General features: G+C 39.2%; 1 protein-coding gene across 2 annotated transcripts in view; it reads left to right on the top strand.

The window, feature by feature from the left end:
- SCRN1 (secernin 1) overlaps positions 1-14,665 on the top strand; it is a 38,802-nt gene extending 24,137 nt beyond the window's left edge. Inside the window, exons 4-9 of one of the 2 annotated variants that reach the window (XM_015619713.3) lie at positions 3,281-3,483; positions 6,272-6,466; positions 8,075-8,240; positions 10,095-10,275; positions 12,227-12,386; positions 12,625-14,660. In XM_015619713.3, coding sequence (XP_015475199.1) covers positions 3,281-3,483; positions 6,272-6,466; positions 8,075-8,240; positions 10,095-10,275; positions 12,227-12,385 — 904 coding nt within the window. In that variant the 3' untranslated portion in view covers position 12,386; positions 12,625-14,660. Of the gene's footprint in view, positions 1-3,280; positions 3,484-6,271; positions 6,467-8,074; positions 8,241-10,094; positions 10,276-12,226 lie in introns of both variants that reach the window. The other variant, XM_015619714.2, reaches the window with a different exon arrangement.
- The last annotated feature ends 6,932 nt before the right edge of the window (positions 14,666-21,597 follow it).

Here is a 21,597-nt window from a genome sequence, read left to right as displayed (position 1 = left end):
AGGTGTGTTTATTTCATGTCACCTCACAGAACAGAGAGCCATCAAGTAACAAAATCCATCTCTGTAGGCTGCAGGGAAGAAGCTGGTGCCAGCTCTGCCTCTTTGAGAGAGCATCACAGCATGTCAGAACACTTGAGGGATTCTTAAGAAACTAATAAAGTTTGTGTGATGGACTTCAGGGTTAGAAGTTGGTCCTATTCCATGCAGGCCAGTCCCCATCCCAGTTAATCTAAATGGAGAACATGGACCTAGACACAGCATACAGAAAAACTGAGAAAAAAATGCTCCAGAACAAATCCCTAAGGAACCCTTTTTTTTTCCCCTAGGGATTTATTCAAAAGCTGAGTTTTTAAAAAGCTATATCAGTATTACTGCAATTGTTAGCTTATCAGGATTTTCTTCACATATTATTCCTAGCTGCCTGCAGTTTTGGGTTTGTTTTTGTTTTTTTTTTTTGATGCACAATTGCAACTGTAAAGCACCTGTTCACTTATGGAAGCATATTCTTCTGAAGAATTCATGTACTGTTTTGCTGGTAAGTTAGGACAGGATTATCATACAAAAGATAAATATGGAAAAACCTAAATTACACCCTTATTTTGGCGTTTTTGTTTTAATTTTAATACCTATGTGTTTGTATTATTTATTTGTTCTTTTCATCACAAGTGCAATATTTTTTTCAGAGCCACACAGAGATGCCAATCTTGGCAGGGAGTCAAGAATGCTCTTTAAAATGGTATTAATTTGTTTACCAATTTCTTTCCTTAGAGACCTCAAAACTGAATAAAGTAGAATGTCATCAAGTATGTTAGTTAATTTGGAAAGTCTGCATTATGTAATTGATAGGTGAAGTTGAAAAAGATAATATTGTTTTGACAATATGACAGCATATTGAAGGTACTTAGGCAGTGGATTGTACTAAATCACTGAAATTTTATTAATAACTAATTCAAGCTCTCATCTGGGGTTGAAATTGCTCCTGTTTTTCCAGCTCACCTTGAAGGGTACTCTGAAGTGTGTTAGTGGGAGGGTTATGCTGTGGCTGTCCAGGACACTGATGCAGAGATAATTGACAGGACTTAATTTTGTGGAAATGAGTTGTGTGGTTGTTGTGTAGGATGGGGCTTCTTGTGTGGTTTGTTGTTTTTTTTTTCATTGTTTGTTTTGGTTTTATTTTTTGTTTGTTTGGTTTGGTGGTTTTTGGGGTTTTTTTTTCTTTATTTGCAGTCTCTTGTGACTGACAGATAAGAGCAGCCATGCAAAAGCAGGGCCTAGACCTTTACTTATTGAAAATAAATATGGCATTAGGGCCATTTATAAAAAAAAGTAATACCTAAAGGATACTTCTTCAGCCTGAATCCCTGCTGTGGTTTTGAAAGCTAGACTGTAACCATCTCAAATGGAACATTTCAGGGAGACATTATTAAAGTTTTAGCAGGATGTTATGTCTCTTGGCAGGTTTTAATCTAATTATTACCAAATGGTTTTGGCCATTAACTGGGGAGAAGGGAGCAGATTATCACTGAATCTCCAAAGGTAGTTTTTCCCAAGGTAGTTTTCAGTCCATTCACCTACCTGTGGCAGGGACTGCTCTTAGGGAATAAATAAAACATGCTTTAGGACTGGCTTTTAAATTATGTCTGTGGTATGTGCAAAGACTGGCATAGCTGTATTGGTCTGAAAAAGGAATTGCACCAGTGATGAAAAGAATGAAGGAAAAACATAAATGCAGAGGGACTAAAAATGAAGTCACCAGTACAAAACAAGTTTCAGCTAACAAGAAAAGACAAGAGGAAAAGATCCTATAAATGCAAAGTAAGAGGATGATGGGGGAGGAACTGTCACTTTAAGTTAATCCTTAAAATTCTAGTTGGCTCTTGGCTCTTCTTCATCAGTAAGTGATAAATAGATGCTTCTGAGAGAGATGAAAACAGTGCTTTCAATAATTCAGCCTAAAACAAAGCTAATGGTAGCCAAGTATTTAACTTGTAGTAATAAAGCAGAGCCAGTGCAGAGCTCAGGTTGAGAAGTACTGAGATCAACAAATTTATATTCTAATTATTAGGACCTGATTTGTCTATTGTAGTCTTTAGGAAAGAAACAGGGTAGTATTTTCTTGTCATATGATTTCAAGAGAAATGGAAAGAGCTAGCATAGATAGTACTTACATCTTAAAAAAGTGATTTTCTTGGAACTATCCATCAGTCAAAATTATTTTGTTCATCGAGCAGCTAGAGAAAGACAAACACAGAGGAAAATATTAAGGTGACAAAACAACAGAAAGAAATTTTGGACTGATCCAGGTAACTCTCCCAAAGGATAGGGGCATGGATATGCTGTTTTTTGAAACACTGCATTTCCTCATTACCAGTAATTGGATTTTGAAACCGGTGAAATTGTTTGCAGGTCTGATTTCAACTTCTGGTTACTGCTTTTGTTGTTGATTCAATTAGGGCTGTAAATTATATCAAGGGATTATTAAATGCCACTTATTCAAGGCAGGATACAGTTGTTCCCTATGGCTTTGTAAAATTTATTACCACACTGCAGTTTACTTTTCCATAAAATACCCTTGCTTTGCTTGAACTTCCTTTAAAAGTTCTGTTCTTTCACATATACGGTTGTTCTTACTTCTGACAAAAGCCATCTCTTTTATTCAAATAAATTTTTGGGGAAACCTCTGCAGGAACTCTGAAGTGTGACTGTGCATAAAAGCTTGTCTTTACACCATGTGGTTTGCATATAAGGGTAACACCTATTTTCCATGGCCAACCAGAGCATTGGGAAAGAAATGTTGTAAAGAGCTTGTATTATTGAATACTTCTTTCCTTTTTTGATAACTGGTAATATTAATTCACAATTTCCCACCCTTGTACAGAAAAGTAAACTTGGTACAGCTGTTATTTAAAAAAAAAAATAAAAAATTGCAAATTGTCCTTCAAATGTATTCTGCCTGAGGAGGAGATAAATAGAACATTGCATGTTTACAGTGCAGCTGAGATCATTGGTTGGTAATTGGACTCTTTTTGAAAAAACTAAAAGCCAGCTGTGATAGGCTTGAGAGTAAAGTACCAGCATAGAAAATCAAGACTAGAAACAAATAATTCAGCATCTCATCCTTTAATTCTAGTAACTCATTAAAGCAAGAACTCTTATACTAGGCATACCAGCCACTTCACTATTTTGAACCCAAATGAGTGCTGATGTTTAAAAGTAATAACTTAAGGTATTCTCACTTTTTCATTTGTTTCTGAATCTCTGTTTTACCCTTTTCTTATAGACTTGGCCTAGAAAGAGGTGCAACAGCTAAAGAAGCTTTGGATGTAATAGTTGCTCTGTTAGAAGAGCATGGACAAGGTGGAAATTATTATGAAGATGGGAGTTCATGCCATACTTTCCAAAGTGCATTTTTGATTGTGGACAGAAATGAAGCCTGGATATTGGAGACTTCTGGAAAGTATTGGGCAGCTGAAAAAATCACAGGTTAGTTTAGAACTCACAGCAAATCCTATTATAAGTAGCTATAAAGAGTTGTCTTGGAAGAATTGGTCTTAAAGTCAGTAAGTTTAAATAAGAGACTAATGAATGCAAGTGTTTGATTAAATCACTAATTTTAGTTTTCTATATTTGTACTACTCTGTTTTTTAATGTTGATTTGCATTAGCTGATGTGACTTAGCACTTTCTGTGAAGATGGAGATTGTTGCCTTTATGCATAAACAATGTAATAATCATAATTTTTATATTTGATAAGTGTAATTTCCCAGATTTATTTTCTGTTTGGAACATGTCAGATGTTTTGATGGAGTTAATGCCCAAATAACTACTTACAAAACTAAAATATTGTGAGGAGAGGATAAGCATTGATAGTTTTGACAAAAGGGCTTTTTTTTTGGTGATAAATTGAATGGGTTGCTGGTGGTGGTTCCTTTACTGAAATAGATATACTCCCTGTTTCTTAAATGATAGTGCAAAACAATAATTTTCTGCTCTTTAACTTGTAAATGGTTTCTTTTTCTGTATGTGTGAAGCCAGAACTGTCAAGCTAACTTCTAGAATTCACTGGCTTAGTGGATGAATTTATTTAAAACTTTTCCAGCATATATGAGCTGTCTTAACGTAATATGGTTGTTTAAGGCCTGTATTTAATTTATTCTCATCTTGATTTTGAAGGGGTTTTTATTTTTATAAGAGTAGAGCTTTTTATAATGTACTCATGTCTGAATGAAGTGAAAATTCAGAGTATTCAAGAGGACTTTTGTCATCCATGACTTGAGCTGTGACAGATCCTTTCAATTCTCTCCTCGTTTCCCCCTAAATGAAAGGTAGGAGATAGCAGATATGGGAAGGAGCAGAGAAATAGCACCAGGCTGTGCAATGTTGTGTGATGAGCTGCTGTCAGTCCCTGCCACCAAATAGGAATCAGTTACCTTCAAGGAGGTGGTGTTTTCCCAATAATCCCTTGTATTTTAAGGATTCCTACAGGTTATCTGGCATGAGCAGATACCAAACATAGAGGAGGGAGGACGGAAAATGCTGCCCTGATAAAACCCCAGTTCTGGAAAGCAGCTGACTCCTGAGGTTCCTGGGATTATGCAGTGACAGCCTGCCTTCTTCTCTTGACCTGCCTGGCTGATATTTGAAGAACAGTGGGTTTTATTTAGCAGTTTTAGCTGCATCAGCAATAGATAACCTTCACGTCCTTCTTCCCAGCAAATAAACTGTTGCCTTCATCTGCTGCTTGCAGCTTTTTGAAATGATTCTGCAGCTCTGTTCTGGTTTTTACCAGCACATTGCTCTTCAGGAGGTCCCTGTGAACTGCAGATAAGTACTTTCCATCTCCTGCAGCACACCAGGAGGAAAGGCTGCTGGCTATGTTAGAGCTCAGTATTTCATACTTTTTTCAGGGTGTTCTTAAGCTTTCAAGTGAATGCACAAATGTTGTTAAAATGGGGAATATGTGTCATTCCCCAGTGTGAAGGCATGTTTTTTCTTGACTGTCCTCAGAGTTCTAATATAACTGCTGCAGGACTGTAAAGCTTATAGTGAGTGTTTATCAAGCAACTCTCTGACAATAATTTAAGAATAAACACTTCAAAATCCTTTCTATTAACGTTCCTAAGCCTCAGTGGAAAAAATTATTTGATTGATAAGTCTTATTTTTTTTCTGGTGGATCAAACCCATGAAACATTATTTTGCATGGGTTAATAAATGTTATATTTAAAGAGCTCTTAAAGAGTGGCTTGCCTAGCTGGACATGAATACACTCATCACTCAAGTCAAGAAAATTCCCTGAAAAGTATGCTGGTTGAAAGTGTGGATCAGAATAAGCCGTCAGTGACCCTAGAGTAAGTCAGAATTGGAGGACAGGGACTTTTTTGCAGAACGATGCATAGAGTTTCCTGAGGTTCCTATCCATTATTTAAATTGCATGCATGAGGCATTACAAAAGCAAGCTTACTTTTTTGGAAAGCAGTATTAAAATCTTCCACAACTACTGATTTTGCTTCTGTCTAAGAAAGGTTTTGTGCCAGATTCCAGAATATGTGTTTATTTTATAGTTTTACTTTATCAGCTCTTCCTCTGGCTTCCAATACATTTGCTTTATTCTCTCTAAGGAATATCTGCAGCAACCACTGTCATGCTGTGGATATATGGTTGTAAGCACTGCAGTATTTTTGATAAAAGGAACTTAAAGGACCGTTTAGTATTCTTTGGAGGCTACTTACACATTCTTTTTACTTCATGCCATTTTAAAATTTGAGATAAAAACTTTCTATTTAAACCTGTCTTGCAGATTACAGTGTAACTGTTTCTCAACTGGGAAGCTTAAAGCAATTGTTAAGATTTTAAAAATAATTTTCCAAATTCTTAATTTTGAAGGGCAAGGCAGGTTGATTAAATGCAGCTCTGCTGAAATATATTTTGAAATCAAGTCAGATCTCAAGCCTTCTCGTGCCTGTGGAATATGCCACAGGAAAAAAAGATTAGGCAGGTGCCTTTGGCATTTGGATACCACTATTGCTTTGTGGTCAGAGTGTGTGAGGTGTGGGTTGTGAACCTGGTATTCTGTCTAAATCCCTCTATTAATCACAAGTGTCAGCAGTGATTGGTAGTTCTCTGTACGTGTAATTACATAGTTACACAGTCATGCCAAATGCACATACTCACCAATGGTTTAATTTATTTCCTAATTGATATGACATTTACCTTCCAGCTTCTCTCAGAAAAACTGTATTAATGCTCTCTTTTAATATGTGGCTCTTTCTAGAGGGAGTGAAATGCATTTGCAATCAGCTTTCATTAACTACAAAAATTGATGCTGAGCATCCTGAACTAAGGAATTATGTGAAAAGTCAAGGCTGGTGGAATGGAGACTCAGACTTCAATTTTTCTGAAGTGTTTTCTCTTGCTGATGACCACTTGGCCTGTTGTTCTGGCAGGGAGAGCCTAGAAAAGCAAGGTGGTAAGTGCTGAACTTCTTTTTGTGGGTACACTGGGTTTTTTAGTCACTGCTGCCTCCTTTTCAGGCATTCTGTCCAGAACTACACGTGACTGAGAACACCTCTACATGTAAACTGTGTAGGAAGGAAAATCAGAACTAAAGATTGTCCCTGAACTTTCCACAATTTAGGATGACGCCTGTCATGTCACCCTGAAGGTTTCAAAACAGGATTGAAATTACAAAGTAACTTTCTTCAGTGTTCTGATGTGCATGATGTGCCACTATATTTGTGCTTTCCTGTAATTTTAGTATAGTATAGTATAATACCAAAATTATACTATTTAATAAAAAAATGGCCTCACATATCAAAGATTGAGCTCAGTGGAATCTGCATTTTTGGGAAAATGTAGGTTATACCTTTTGGGGAAAGTTTCAAGAGCATAGTTTAAGGAAGAGCAGTTGCAAACTGAAGCCCCTTTTTCTTTGCTGAGTAGAACAAAGCTACTGGAACAGACGTTGTGCCTATTCTCTGCAATCAAAGAAAGTGTTTATTTCCAGACCCAAATTTATTACTGACTTTGGTTTGCTGCAGCAAATACCAAAATACCTCTGAAATGGCCAGCCTGCAGCAGTGCATGGCTGACGTATATCTGCTCTTTCATGCATGAAAAATAGCACAAATTATCATTTTCTAAAAAGCCCTTTACTACAGCTGTGCATTTACTAGACTGTTGGCATTTTCACATGTTGGTACATGTCCTGAGGGGTGTAGAGGTGAGGTATTTGTTGCACTGCAGAGCTCTTGCTAAGGCTGTAGGATTGCAGGGAGTGGGGTTTGTGTCTGAGGCAGACACAGTAACTCTGAAGGACTATAGGTAAAAGAACTTAATAAATCTGAATGATAGCACTAAGGGCCCCTACAGATAAATGGCTATGGCTGAAAATCTTGCAGGCTGCTGAGTCATTCCATGTCTCCTGGTGTGTTGAGGCACCTGTACATGGATGTTTGAGTCACTGCAGAGTCTGAGAAGGTATGGGGAAGTAGCCTGACCTGCTAAAGGAGCATGTGAGAAAACATGGAGTGGCTGTGGGGGGAAAGATGTGAGAGACACAGGCAGGAAACACAGTGAGAATGGGGGATTCTTGTACATAGGGGTTTGGAGAAAAATCTTGGTGCCTAGGTCTGCTGCTGTAACATTCTGTGACTGCGAGATGATGTTTCAAAATTTTGACAGAGAGAGATAATGGAAATTGAGAAGTGGAAGATCAGGGTGCTCTCATTCTGCCCTGCATGGGTAGAGGAAAATGGATGTTCTATGTAAGTAGTCTGTTCCCACCGACTGCTAAAGCAGTATTACAGCCTTCTTCCTGAAAAGTATCTTTTTAATAGCACTTCTTCCTACCAGGCAATTGCCATGCCTAATTAATGCTTCCTACTGTTCTCATTTACTAGCTAGGCACGTTCTTTCTGAATGTTCATTGCTTAAGTAGAAATTATTAACTGGGATTTGTTACATGCCCATGTCAAGTGTCAGTGGCCATTTTAGGCCAAAGCTTGTTCAGGCTAAAATCCTTACCTGGGCTCCAAGCCATTGAACACTGAGGAATTTTTTCCCCCCCTCCATATAGGTGACGTTTCTGCACAAGCTATGATTGATGTCCTGCGTGACAAGGATAGTGGTGTCTGTGTGGACTCTGAATCTTTCCTTACTACAGCTAGCATAGTGTCTGTTCTGCCTCAGGACCCTAGTTTTCCCTGTATTCATTACTTCACTGGCACGCCAGACCCTTCAAGGTAAGCCACAGCACTGGGGTCCCTGGGGTGCAGAGCAGGTGATGGGTTGAAAGGTGATGAACAAACCCTGCCACCCAAACTGGAACCTACTTCAAGAGCAAGTTCTAACCACAAATGCAGTCAGTTCTCTGTGATGTGCAATCTGACAGTCGTGTGTCACTGAGCTTCTAGGGGAAATGCAGTTTAGAGAGGAGCCAGGAATTCCAGTGTAGTTGCTTTCCAGCTGGAAAGTTGAGATTATGAAGTTGGGGACTTCCCGAGTCACTTCTTTTGAACAGGTGGGTGCAAAACTGAAGCAAATGAAGTGTCTTAAGTATCAAAGAGAGTTTGTGTACTCTGGGTATCTTCATATGACATCAAAACGTTAACACAGCAAAACTTCTGCAAGTTTCTGGGATCCCAAGCATGTTTTTTATTGGGGGGGACAATTTCCAGTTGGTTTACATGGTGTTCTCTCTAGCTGAAAGTAATTGAGGAGATCAGGGAACTCACAGGCCAGATCATTAAAAAACTAATGATTTATCTTGTGTTTTAAACATAATCCACCTGGGATTCACAGAAATTAAACTAAACCACTTGCAGTTATTCATGAGATCAGCCTGAGGTAAAGATTGCATTGAGGTGAAGAGGTTATGGGGCGAAGAATTGATGTCCTTGAACAGCTGACAGTCATTCATGTAAGAGGATGGTAGTATTCATTAGGTTTTACTGAGGGTTGTGCAAGTCATCCATGCCAAAGGGACTTTCCACCTTCTTTCCATTATGCAACTCAGCCTTGCAGGGTTAAGTGACAATTTTAAACTTGCTTACCCAAATCTTTCTTCAACTTGATGCAAATCCTTTGTGATAAAAAGGAGCAAGGCTTCAGATTATTTTGTTGGGATTTCTGTCCTTTTGAAGGTGGAAAACCTGGCTTTAAAAGCCTTGTTTAAGAGACCTTTCTTGCTTTATTCTAGATTGTAATGCATTAAGAAATAATTATTTTAAATGCAGCTAGTGAGTCATGTAAATTCTTAGTCAGCAAGGCTTCATGACAGTGATGGAAAGTGTAGCAGCACTGAACCTGCTGACTGTACCCAGGCAGTGGTTTTTAATTGTGTGTTGCAGAAGTCTTACACTTTTGGCAGGTTCTTCACTGCAGAATGCAGGGTGCTTTGTTGTTCTGTACCTAAAGAGAAGGAAGGCAGTTGTTCCATGCACTTGCCAAAACCTCCTATCAGCTTCTCAGGAATGAAGATTCTGTATTGATGGGGTTTTTTTGTTTGTCTCTCTCTGGAGTTTAGATCCAAACTCAGTGTTAAAGTTGTTTGAGAAATGTCACAATGTTGGTAGCCATGTCTTCCCCCACCTCTTGAAGTAAAATTCTAAAGTGCTGCTGTTTACATGTAAAATCCTCTGATATTGAGCAAGATGTGTCATCTTCCCCGCTCCATACAAGTGTTTCTTCTGATTTAAATAAAAATGAAATCTGGAAGGAGGAGGAGAGATGATGGTGAGAACAAGGAGAAAAAGTGATATGAGGCCGAATGTTGAGATTTGTTACAAAAAACTTGGAGGAGAAAATCAGTGCTGCTCTTCTAAAGAAGTGGCGGAACTGGCATGAGGACACCAGAGAATCTTATAGGTAAAAGGGATAATAAGGTTTTACAATGATTGCCAAACCCAGTTCTTTTAAAGCACATAGATTTCTTTTGCTTGTGACCAGTTCCAAGTCTCTAACCTTACCCATTCCTAGTGTAGATGAATTACCTATGCTGCTCTGTAACTGTTGCTTCAAAATAGCCTGGTGAACATTTCAGTAACATATATGAGATCTCTCTTATTGCTGCAAGCAGTAATTCTCATTTCTTTCAGGTCCATATTTAAACCCTTTATTTTTGTTGATGATGTAAAATTAGTACCAAAAGTGCAGTCTCCTTCTTTTGGCAATGATGATCCTGCTAAAAAGATACCTCGATTCCAGGAGAAACCTGATCGTAGGCATGAATTGTACAAGGCACATGAATGGGCCCGATCTCTCCTGGAGAATGATCAGGTAAGAGCTGTGGGACCTGGAATTAAAGAACTGAAGTCAATGTAAATTTCTAACCCCAGAATTTAGTTCATAGTCACTGAACCACATTCTCTGAATATTCTTAGAACCCTTGTGAGTTTAGCTTGAATAAGGATGCCCTCTGAAGGACAAACTTAGTTTTTGTTATCCTGAGAGTGTTGCTCTGTTCCATTACTTTTACAAAATGAACAGTCAAACTGTTAAACTGATTATCTTGTTCAATCCCCACTGTGCATATAATCTTTTTAGTGATTAGAACACCGGCTGCTAGTGTAACATGGTATCAGAATTATGTGTTAGGGTGAGGGCAGGAGTGTTGTAATTTAAATTACATGCTGGATTATGAACTACATAGTTTGGAAAGGTATTTTTCTTGAAGGAGTAATGTGTATGTGACAGTTTTTCTAGTCTTGTGTTTTGTAATGCACTTCTGTTAATTTTTGTGATTTAACTGAAAATGCCATGTGAGAAGAAACACTTTGTAGTGCCATGCAGTACAGACCCGAGGGCTGAAAACCTTCCATTCTAAAATCTTAGCGTAGAAGATCTCTTATGCAAAATAATTTTGGAATCAGTAAATTAATCTATATAATTTTTCCAAATGGTTGAGATACAACAACTGGTGTCATTAGGCAGGTAGTTCAATAACTTCTCAACCTTTGCAATTACGACTACAGCAGTAAACTGGACAAGTGGTTTTAAGGAAGTGAAACAGAGGGAAAGGTCACCAAGGCACAGCTGTCAGGCTTTTATTGGTATTCAGGCAATTTGTGGAAGACCCTCACATAGTTGTGTTGAACTTCCACAGAGGATTTGCTTTTCTACAATTTTCCTCTGTGTGTATTGGCATGGGTCAATCTTGCTACGATCTAACATTCAGACCTACCCATTATTGATTAAGGAAGCTATAATAACCTTTGCTAGTACAAATATTATTTAAATGCAGTTTAGGCTAGAGTTTTAATTTCTTGGAATGGTGTAATTTAAAATCTGTGGTTTCTGCTAACATTGTTTTAATGTGCAGCTGGCTCTCATATCATTATGCAAGATGTTGATCTAGGGGAAGACCTAGAAGAGGCATCTTGTGGACTCTTGCCTGTTAAAATCCCCACAATGTGACACCAACAGCTATGGTAGAAAAGAAAATGCAGTTTTTACTCAGGCTTCATGCTATAAAAGCTGCCAGTCTGAGAGCCTAAACCTTAGATGAGATTCTCTACTCTTTCTGGACAAAATGCTGAGAAAAATCCTGAAAAGCTCAGAACCACCACTTATTCTAAATGACTTTTTTTTTCCCCTGAAACTCATCTTTGAAAGCTGCAAGCAAAACAAGCAGCAATTCTGCATTAAAAAAAAAAAAAAAAAAAAAAAGAGTTTTAATAACATTTGGATAAAATGAAATTACACCTTTTCCAGGAGAAAATTTTCTAGAAACACAAAGAACAGTACACAAATGGCACACAAAACCTCTGTGGGTTCTGGAGTCTTAATACTGTTACATGACATATCATTTCAGATCTATTCATCATCTTGCAGGTGTTGATTTGAGGGATGCACATGCAAATACCACAAACTGTACAATTCTTAGGGCTTCTAGTCTTCTCATATAGTTCTGTTAGTGGGATCACAAGCTTAAGAACTTGCTGTACTAGCATTATATAATTTTCCTCTATCCATCTTTCACCCTCTTCCTTCTTTGCTTTAAACTTAGCAACTCCTTTTTGGTTATTTTTCTTAATGCACAAACTGTCCAGGACTGTTCCTCTTAGTCTTTGGCCATCCAAATTAACTAATAATGGAAAAAGTTTGTACTTTAAAAGGCTTTTTCGTTTTTAAAAATATTTGAAAATATCTCTGTAAAAAAGATAAACAGTAAAATGCTTTAGTAAGCCTGTTTGCTGGTTAACTGAGTTTGGTTGTTCCATGCCTTTAGGATAAAGGCCAGAAACTGATGAGGATTATGTTCGACCTTGAAAAACAAGGTTTAGAAGCAATGGAAGATATCCTTTCTCGTACAGAGATTCTGGATCCAGCTGAAGTAGTGGATCTTTTCTATGACTGTGTTGACACAGAACTAAAGTTCTTCAAATAAAGTAAGCAAGCAATTCTTTAGGTACTACTCTACCACTAAATGTAAAATGTTGGATCTGATTCTGAACCTCCTCCTCTTTTACACTAAGCTGAGGATGTTAAGAATTGGGTGCAAACCCAACTTCCTACCTGCTCAGCTTGTCTCCAAAGTCCCTTTTCCCTATGCTGCATTGCAGGTGATTTTTTTTCAATTTCACTCTTGCTTGGAATGGATTTTCAACAAATTTTATCTCATTTCAGCTACAGTGGCTATTGTTAGCCTTTTCACTGGAAGACTGCAATGTTCTTCAAGCCTTGAAAGTCTTCACATTTGTGATTTTGCAGGAAAAAACATTTCTAGAGGAAAAGATATTACTTGCTAGCTGTATCCGGTTAACAAACTGCTTTCCTTTGTCCAATCTTGTGGCGTTCCTGTTTGTGTATGTATATAGTGAAAGGAGAAAGTCACTGACTGGTCCAATTACTGTGTGCATGCTGGCTAATTTAGTACAGAATGTTAAAACATGTATGTTGGGCAACCAATTAAAGTAAATCTTTAACTTCATCAAGCTAATTGCAATATTGTCATTGAAAGCAATCTGGTTTTCCCTCTGTTGCTCAGGACTAGGCTTGCAGCAAAGCTGACTTGCATTTTTCTCTTCTTGCTAATTCATAAAGAGTTGAAATGGTAGAGTTGAAATCACAATTTGAGATGGGCAAGAAGGTAAGTCCTGGTTCTTGACCTTGTTGTGCTGGCTCACATAGGTGTATCTGGTTGCAGTAACTCAGCACCTGACATTATGCGTGTACAAACTATCAGCATTAGGTCCCCAGGTTAAAGTTCTGCCTTCACCCTCGGCCAGCTTGTGTTTGTAGTGCACCTGGCTGCTTCTCCAGAACTGCAGAGACAGCCTGGATGGCACAGAGATCTACACATATGCGCTCTTAAGATGCAATTAAGAAGATGTCAGATTTATATACAAGCTACAGATTTGGAATTGTTTGAGGGAATAGATGTTGGACATTGATAAATACCTGGCTATTCTCCATCTTTCTGCCTTTGTACTGCTGAACAGTTCCTAGTAATTTCTGTTGTGAGACACATAGCTGATGAATCCATTAAGTACCAGGAGTTGCTGGTGGGTGTGGCAATCCAAGTGGTTAGGCTCAGAAATGGCTGTCCTATGCTTCCTTACATTAAGTGCAGTGCTGCAACGTGCTTCCCTTCCTCCAGAGTCCTACAGGCAGACCTGCTTTTCATTGCATTTTCTTCTTGTGGAAGTGAGATAGGGCAAACACTGAGAATTAAACCAGAAAACACTGTGTCCAGTGAAGATGCTTGGTGGGTTTTTTTCATACAGGAAGTTGAAAGGAGACATCCATGCCTTTAGTAAGTGAAAGTTAACATAGGGAATTAAAATCCTTCACTGTTTAGGAAAGTGGATGGTGAAGAACTACAGGCTTCTGTACTGAGGATGTAAAAGCTCCTTAGAAAGAAGAAACACCTCCAGTTGAAACTGTAACAGCTGTGCATCAGGGAAATAGTCACTGCCATATTGGCATATTGCATTCTCAGGATTATTTAAATGAAATTGTTCTGTTCAGACTCATTACTTTGGTATTGCCTTATATGACAAATGGCAATTGAAAACATGGGGCCTTTTCACTTACAGAAAAAAGGAAGAATATATTTTCTCTTATGGCCTACCTAATAATCTCCCATTCACAATAAAACCCTCCCATGCTGTCTATCACAGGACCAACTCCTGTGTCTAAGTATTTTAAGGTGTAGACAATAGGCGAAGAAAATATTCAAGTAGACCCTGAAATTTAGCTTCTCTGTATGGTAACCAGAGGAGGGGCTGCCTGCAAGGACCACACTTAATTTCAGAGAATGTTGTGGGGGAAATGAAGCCCACTGAAAGAGAAGTGTGCTTTTTCCAGCTGCCCATAACTGAAGTAAATGGATTTCCCATGAAGTTGCAACTCCTGCTAGGACCAGCTGGGTATTTCTGAACAACCGGGGAACAAGGATAAAATGGGTTGCCCCAGCCAGAGGAAAAATATTAGGATATACCACTTCTCACAGCTATTTTGCACAACTTGAATCTCTAGTCTTTGAGAATTGGGTGGGAGGCAAGATGAAAGAAGTGGGTGTTCCTGTTGAAAACATCATATATCTTATTTGTCTGCTTCTTAAGAAAGAAGAAAGCAGCATTTGCAATTATCTCATGGGCATTTATGTCCTTATTTGGAACTGCTTATATGACAGAATGAATAAATTGTTTTGAGCACAGTGATCAGGTAGTAATTCTCTAATAGAATACTGATTTTGCTTACAAGTGTAGTGCATTTAAAAACAAGAAACAACTGTGGTACAGCAACATGGTTGGGTGCAGTCAGTAGAAACCGGAGCAACTGCACAGTTTTAATATTTGCAGTGGTCTTGAACAGAGGTGCATCTCAGTGGAAGGACACAAGGGACTTGAGGGATCAGCTGCCTCATGGTGACAGTGTATCTCCAGAGGCTTCAATGGATCTTGAATGACAAATAAATGGAAACATTTCAGAAATACTAACAAATAGGCACAGGATTTCTAGTTTCATCCCTGAAAGATGTTTATTTCTAAAATACCCAAACTGTAATAAAAATGGAGTAAAATTTTCTTCTCCTTTATATATATGCTGGCAGGTAGTCTAGCATTAGGTAGTTTTAAAATCCTTAGGAAGGAAGGTACTTACTACAGAGCTGTACACAAATTTCAGAATAAATGAGAGCCAACAATATGCCACTTTTATAGTACCATAACAAAATAGTTTTTAAAACAGTATTCAACTTTTCCAGTTGTTTGAGAAGCAATGTAGATGTTTCTATATTCATGCATAGTCATCAAGTAACTACAAAAAGTGACAGTATTGGTCAAAGCATCACCACTTTTTTTTTTTTTTTTTTTTTCTTTTCACATGATGTACAGCAAGTTATCATAATAGGCTAGAAAAAGACTAATGTTGCTTGCTTTCTTGGAGTTCTGTGGGTGAAGAGCTTCTTACCCCTACACTATCTTACACCATGAATGTGCATGTGTGTGGGAATGTTCTTACAGCTTAACTGAGCTGCTGTAAGAACAAATAGAAAAGCAGGGATGAAAAGATGCAGTTACCTGTCTTTTCCAAATAGTTTTGTTCAAAGGCAACAGCATGGGGAAAGATCATCAGTGATCTATAACATTATTACACCTCTAACTGAGGGGATTTTATGGCAATTATATAAATTAATGCCATAACTGTAATAGCCTGGCTGTTAGCACCAGACTCACCCTGGAACAGCAGTATTCTTTTTCAGGCTGGTGAACCATGGAATCATTTACATTGGAAAACAACTCCTGAGATCATCTAATCCAACCCTTAACCCAGCACTACCAAGTCCACCTCTAAACCATGTGTCCCTGAATGCCACATCTACAAGTATTTTAAAATACCTCTTTCTGTAGGTATTAAATGGTGACTTCACCACTTACCTGAGGAGCCTGTTCCAATGCCTGACCACCCTTCTGGGGAAGATGTTTTTCCTTATACAGAATCTCCCCTGGCACAGCTTGAGGGTATTTCCTCTTGTCCTGTGCCTTGTTACTTGAGAGAAGTGACTGACCCCTACATTGGTACAGTGCCCTTTCGGATTATAGAGAGTGATAAGGTCCCCTCTGAACCTCCTAAAGCCAGGATGTTGTTGGCTTTCCTGACCACCTGAGCACACACTGGCTCCTGTTCAGCATGTCTAGCCACTGTCAGCCAGCACACCTAGGTGCTCTAGTGGCAGGCAGATTTCCAGCTGCTCTGCTCTCCCCTGGTGCCTTGGGTTGTTGTAACCCATGTCTAGGAACTCAGAAAAGCTGTAAAAAGGGGAATCAAAGGGTGGTTGGGATTGAAAGGGATGGCTACAGGTCATCTGGTCCAACACCCCTGGCCAAGCAGGGTCACCTAGTGCCAGTTGCTGAGGACAAAGTCCAGATGGCTTTTAAGTACCTTAAGGAGTGAAACTCTACAAGGTCCCTGGGCAACCTGTTCTAAGACTTAGTTACCCCCACAGTCAAAATTTGTTTCCTGAAGTTCTGACAACACCTGCGTTGCAGTTGCCCATTTCCTCTGGTCCTATCACTGGACACCACTGAAAAGAAAACTGGCTCCATCTTTATACCCTCCCTTCAAATATTTATATACATTAGAGAGATCTCCTTTGAGCCTTCTCTTTTATAGGCCCATTAGTCCCAGCTCTCTCAGCCTTCCCTCATAAGAGAGATGCTCCAGTTTCTTCCAGTCCACCTTTGTAGGACTCTCTTTAGCATGGCCATGTCATCCTTTCACAGGGGAGCCCAGAATGTGGACACAGCACATGTGGCCATATACCCGGTCTAGCCTCACTAGCAGAGGGGAAGAATCACCTCCCTGACCTGGTACCACTCCTCACAATGCAGTGATTACACAAGAATAAGGGTAATTCTTGCTAGAAATAGACATCTTAGGACCAGATCTGAACATCTGTTGATCCAAAGACCTTACTCAAGGTCTGAATATTCAAAGCAGTAATTCCAGTCCTGTCTGCTGCTAGGCTGCTACTTTTCCCAACCAACTGTATTTGAGACAATGACCACTTTTGGGGCTGAGTGTTCCACATGGTGTGTTTTGGACAATAAACCTTCACTGCTGGCGAACAGTAGTAGCTCTAGTTGCCTGTTTAAAATGTAGGTTTTGCACCCCTCATCCAAAGGCCTTGTAATTGCTGGGTAAAGGCAGTCTATCACAGAAATGGTAAATATCCACTTTGTCTGCAGGAAAAGACAGGACACTCATCATGTGTATTCACACATGCCATTTCTTTTTCTTGCTTACAATAGAGCAACTTCCTTTTCCTCTGCTTTGGAAAGGTTCTGTCATCTCTGTCAAGTCCATGACCACCCTACCCAGCTGGGCTTCTTCAGACACTATCCTATAAGGATATGTAATCATTAGGAGGTAGGTTCATTAGCAGCCACAGCTCCTTGGCATCTCTTCTTCATGCTTCATGAGAAAAGGACTGTGGGCCCATCTCTTCATAAAAGTGACAGCCTGCTGCAATCTGAGGCCAGGCAGAATGGAAGAAGTGAAGAAACATAAAAACAGACTAAAGATAGCATATTAGTTTGACAGTTCATTGAAAAAATGTCTGAATAATAACTGGAGAACTTCCAAAAATTATGATGGAAGAGGAAAAAAGAACTACAGGCACGTAGCACAAAACATTCTGAGGTAACATTGTCAGCATGGTAAGAATGAGAACTGTTTCAACATTACAAAGAATTTAAATTTTATGCTGCTTTGCTTAAAAAATATTCCCCTATATACAGTAATTTAAAAGCCTGTGCTAACATTCCTGTAGTATGCAGGTCAGTTCAAAAGGTATGATTTATATTGTTTTACAGTTTATAGAAATGTTAATATTGCAGTACTTGTGACTCAAGTACAATCTATCACTTCAACAGGAACCCCTTCTGTTTTATATATTATCTTGATCTTGACTTTTATACTAGTCCAGAGACAATCAGAAGATTCTTCTCATCTCACGTGTGTTCTTAATGGAGGATTTTTAGAGGGATCTGTAAATAGATAGGACAGATTTTAAATAAGTTATTTTGGATACAGTTATATAGCAGGGATGCTGCATTTATCTGCTACTCCTGATATATACAGACATGTACATATATACATATCTATACCTACATACACACACATATTGCTTGTGCTCTGCAGCCCTTCAGTAAAAAGTCAGAATATACAGCAGACAATTTAGTCTGACTGAGGCTATGAAAAGTCATGCAAAGTACCTTAACATGGAAACAAAACAAAAGGTTAATTAAAAGTTGGAGAGCTAATAATACAGAAAACTGGGTTCTATAAAAAGCAGAATATGGGTGTGAGTTCTTTTGACACTTTCAACTACCCATTTTTAAAACTGGATAAGTGAACTGTTCTTACAACAGCAACCTGATTCTAAGTTTCAAAGTTAAGAAGGGAGGAATAAAAAATAAAGCAAGGTTCAGCCATTTATTACTTTCCTGACGAAGTTCAGGTACTAAGTCTCTTTGTTATTCAGGTAAAACACCATGCATAGGATTTAAATCAAAATATATAATAGAGGACATGGATCAAGTCATTCTCTGTGATTTCACAAGTTAGTGAACAAAAAAATCAAACTTAGTAGCTGCCCAAGTCTGTTTTACAACATGACTGTTTTTAACATTACAGGCTTTGCAAATTTAGCAATCTAAAAACACAGGCTCCATGTCCAGCCACATAATTTGTTTTTAGCTAAGATTCCAAAGTATTTGGAGCTTTTCACTATATCTTTGGTCCCTGTTGCCACTGTGACAAATCCCATGCCTCTCTGTGCCTATGCTAGCAGTCCAGTTATGCTAATGCTTATTCAGTTCTTTATTTTTCATCCCCATTTTTAAACCTCTTGTTAATGATCAGATCTTTTCATGTTTACACACTTACCTCTGGCTATCTTGCTGGGGTATGTTTTTTGAAATGGTTTGAATTCATCAGGTGGGGGGAAATCTTCCACAGAATGGAAAGTAAATTTTGATTCAAAGTCATCTGGGAAGTTTCAGGGAAATAAACATTAGCTGCTGCTAGAGAGAAACTTAAAAAAAAACCCACAAAGCCCAACAATATTGCCACAAGTAATTTCAATTAAAAATGCTGATTTATTTTCCCCTGGAATTGATAGTGGCTCATTTCATATAAACTATGCTGATGAGTCATCCAATTTTTTTGCATTAATTGCAATCACTGCCTGCTGTTAAAACTGAAGTTAAGCTTCTGGCTGCCATTCCAGTTTTCTGCATTGATGGTATTGTGGCAATAGAGGTATTCCTTGGTGGTTTTCAAGACATTTTTAGTTGTAAACAAGAATGAGTGGCCAATTCATCAGACCATAAATATAATTCTTAGTGGTCTTTGCCCTTTAGGAGTGAAGCCTCTAAACGTCCATGATCTGGTTTAAGAATGGTAATATAAGCACACTATGGTAACTTTTAATATTTTTAAGTAACTTTGCAGGTAGTGCATGCTTTTCTACTGACTGAATTAAAATCCTTTTGTGAAAAAGCCTTAATTTTCTATCATTGTGTAAGGCTGTACAAAAATGTTTCTATTATACTACCCTGTTATTGCTAGGACAAAGTCTTTGAGTGAGCTTTTGGGGTCTGAGACACACAGGCTTTTGTAGTAAAATTATTAACTAAGGCAAAGAGATTTAATATAATGATATTACCAATGATGTGCATATTTCCATTTTTAAGTGGTGTGTACGGGTCATGCGCTGTAGCCCAGGCTGAGACTCCAGACTTGCTTGTAAGTTCAGTTGTTGGGGATCTTGCTGGTGGCTGTGGAGGTGTGACCAGCTTCCCAGCACCAGTTCCTTTAAAAAAACCCAGGAGACCAGCATATAAACATCATCATGGCTTAAACCCGACAGTAAACGACACACAAAAGTGGAGGGAGTGCAGAAAGAATGCAGTATTTGGGGAAAATATACCTATTGCTGTTGTTTGCCAAGCCTGACCACAGATGTGTAATGTTAAGTATTAAATTCAAAGTGACTCTTGGAACTGGCTAGGGTTTTCCATTTCCAGTTCTAAGGGAAGTGTGACATTCTGAAGTGTGGTTTTGTCCCAGTCTGGAAGGGAAGGTTGTCCTTCCATTTTCACAAGAATAAGCAAAGGAAATCAACAAAACAGCCACATGAGGTGGTATGTCAAAAGAAAATGTAAAGATTTAAAAGCTGACAATTTGGCAGCTATGCAATAGAATTACCATTACTCTTGTGCATTTCACTGAGGAGCTGGTATTCACTTGATGGCAAGAGCCATCAAGGTTTACACCTGGAAGACATACCACAGGAGCTGTGTGAGGGGCAGCGAGCCCAAGGCCTCCAAGTTAGCAGCCTCTCAAAACTGCTTATCCTCCTACATAGCAAGGGACAGGCAGGATAATTTTATGGAAAACGCACAAATGGAACTGCCACAAGAAAAGAGCATCTTGACATAGTTCACAGAGCACTCTGAGCAGCATTAATCACCACCACAAGGCACCTGATCTGCTGTACTTACACGGCCTTTCCCCTGGCTCTCAAAGAGAACCAGTAATCTTTTTCCTGACATGTGGCTGCTAAAATGCAGGGTACAGAACATTCTCTTTCAGATGTTCCCTGTTAAGTAGCTGTCTCCATTTCTCAAACCCACACAGATCTAGACTCATTTTTTTTTATTATTTTCATTACATTAGAGGAGTCAAAAAAAAATTTCATTCTATCATCTACTCAAGGAAATAGTGGATAATACACCTCTTCCCAAGAAGCTGGGAAGTAGTTCAGCCCAACCATCTTCATCACAGGATGCACTGGCTGCTCCTCTTTGTTGTACAAGAGAGGGCTGCAGCCAGATTTGCTTTTGCTTACTTATGGTGGTAGCTGCTCCATTTCTGTTTCATTATCTCCTAGTGTTTCCTAGCTGTTGCCAATATTGCTCCTGCATTGGTATAGCTGTAGAGGGATGTCCTGGGCAGTCTGGCACATGAGAAGCTGCTGAGCTGACAGACACCATGGTGTGTCCTCTGCTCTACCCTGAGTCTGTCAGGGTAACACCCACTGCACTTCTGGAGACACACCAATGCCAACACAAAAAGCAAGAACCAGCCCAGTGGTCCTAAGACTTCGGATGTCGCTTCTAAGAGTGGCAGCTTAAACTATAAGGCATGTGTGCCCAGTGCTAAGAACTGCCTGACATCTCAAAAAGCCAGATGTTTTGGGTGTTCACACCAGCCGTGCAACCTATAGGTATTCCTCCCATGTGTGCGCTTCATCCCTGCCCCTCCATGCTCTCCAGTCACCAGTGCGATAGAATGGTTTGGGTTGGAAGGGGTCTTGAAGAACTAAATAATCTTCAAGGTCCTGTTCCAACCCAAACAATTCTATGATCTTCCCCGCTAGCCAATGGGAGGGAAAAACCTCCTCCCTTCAGAGGTGCCGCTCTCACCTGCGCCTCGGCCGGGTCTCTTCTTCCTCGTATCCACCACGGCTGCGGGCTGAGCGGGGCCGGGGGTGGGTGGGAGCGGCAGCGACTGGATATTGCTCGGCTTGTGGAACTGTGACAGCAAGTGTGGAGACTTGGGGGGCAGCGGAGGGGGCACGTCGGC

This window comes from Parus major, chromosome 2, assembly GCF_001522545.3.
Source record: "Parus major isolate Abel chromosome 2, Parus_major1.1, whole genome shotgun sequence".
Classification (NCBI taxonomy): domain Eukaryota; kingdom Metazoa; phylum Chordata; class Aves; order Passeriformes; family Paridae; genus Parus; species Parus major.
The sequence above is the reverse complement of the archived record's forward strand: the minus strand, read 5'-3'. Positions and strand labels throughout refer to the sequence as shown.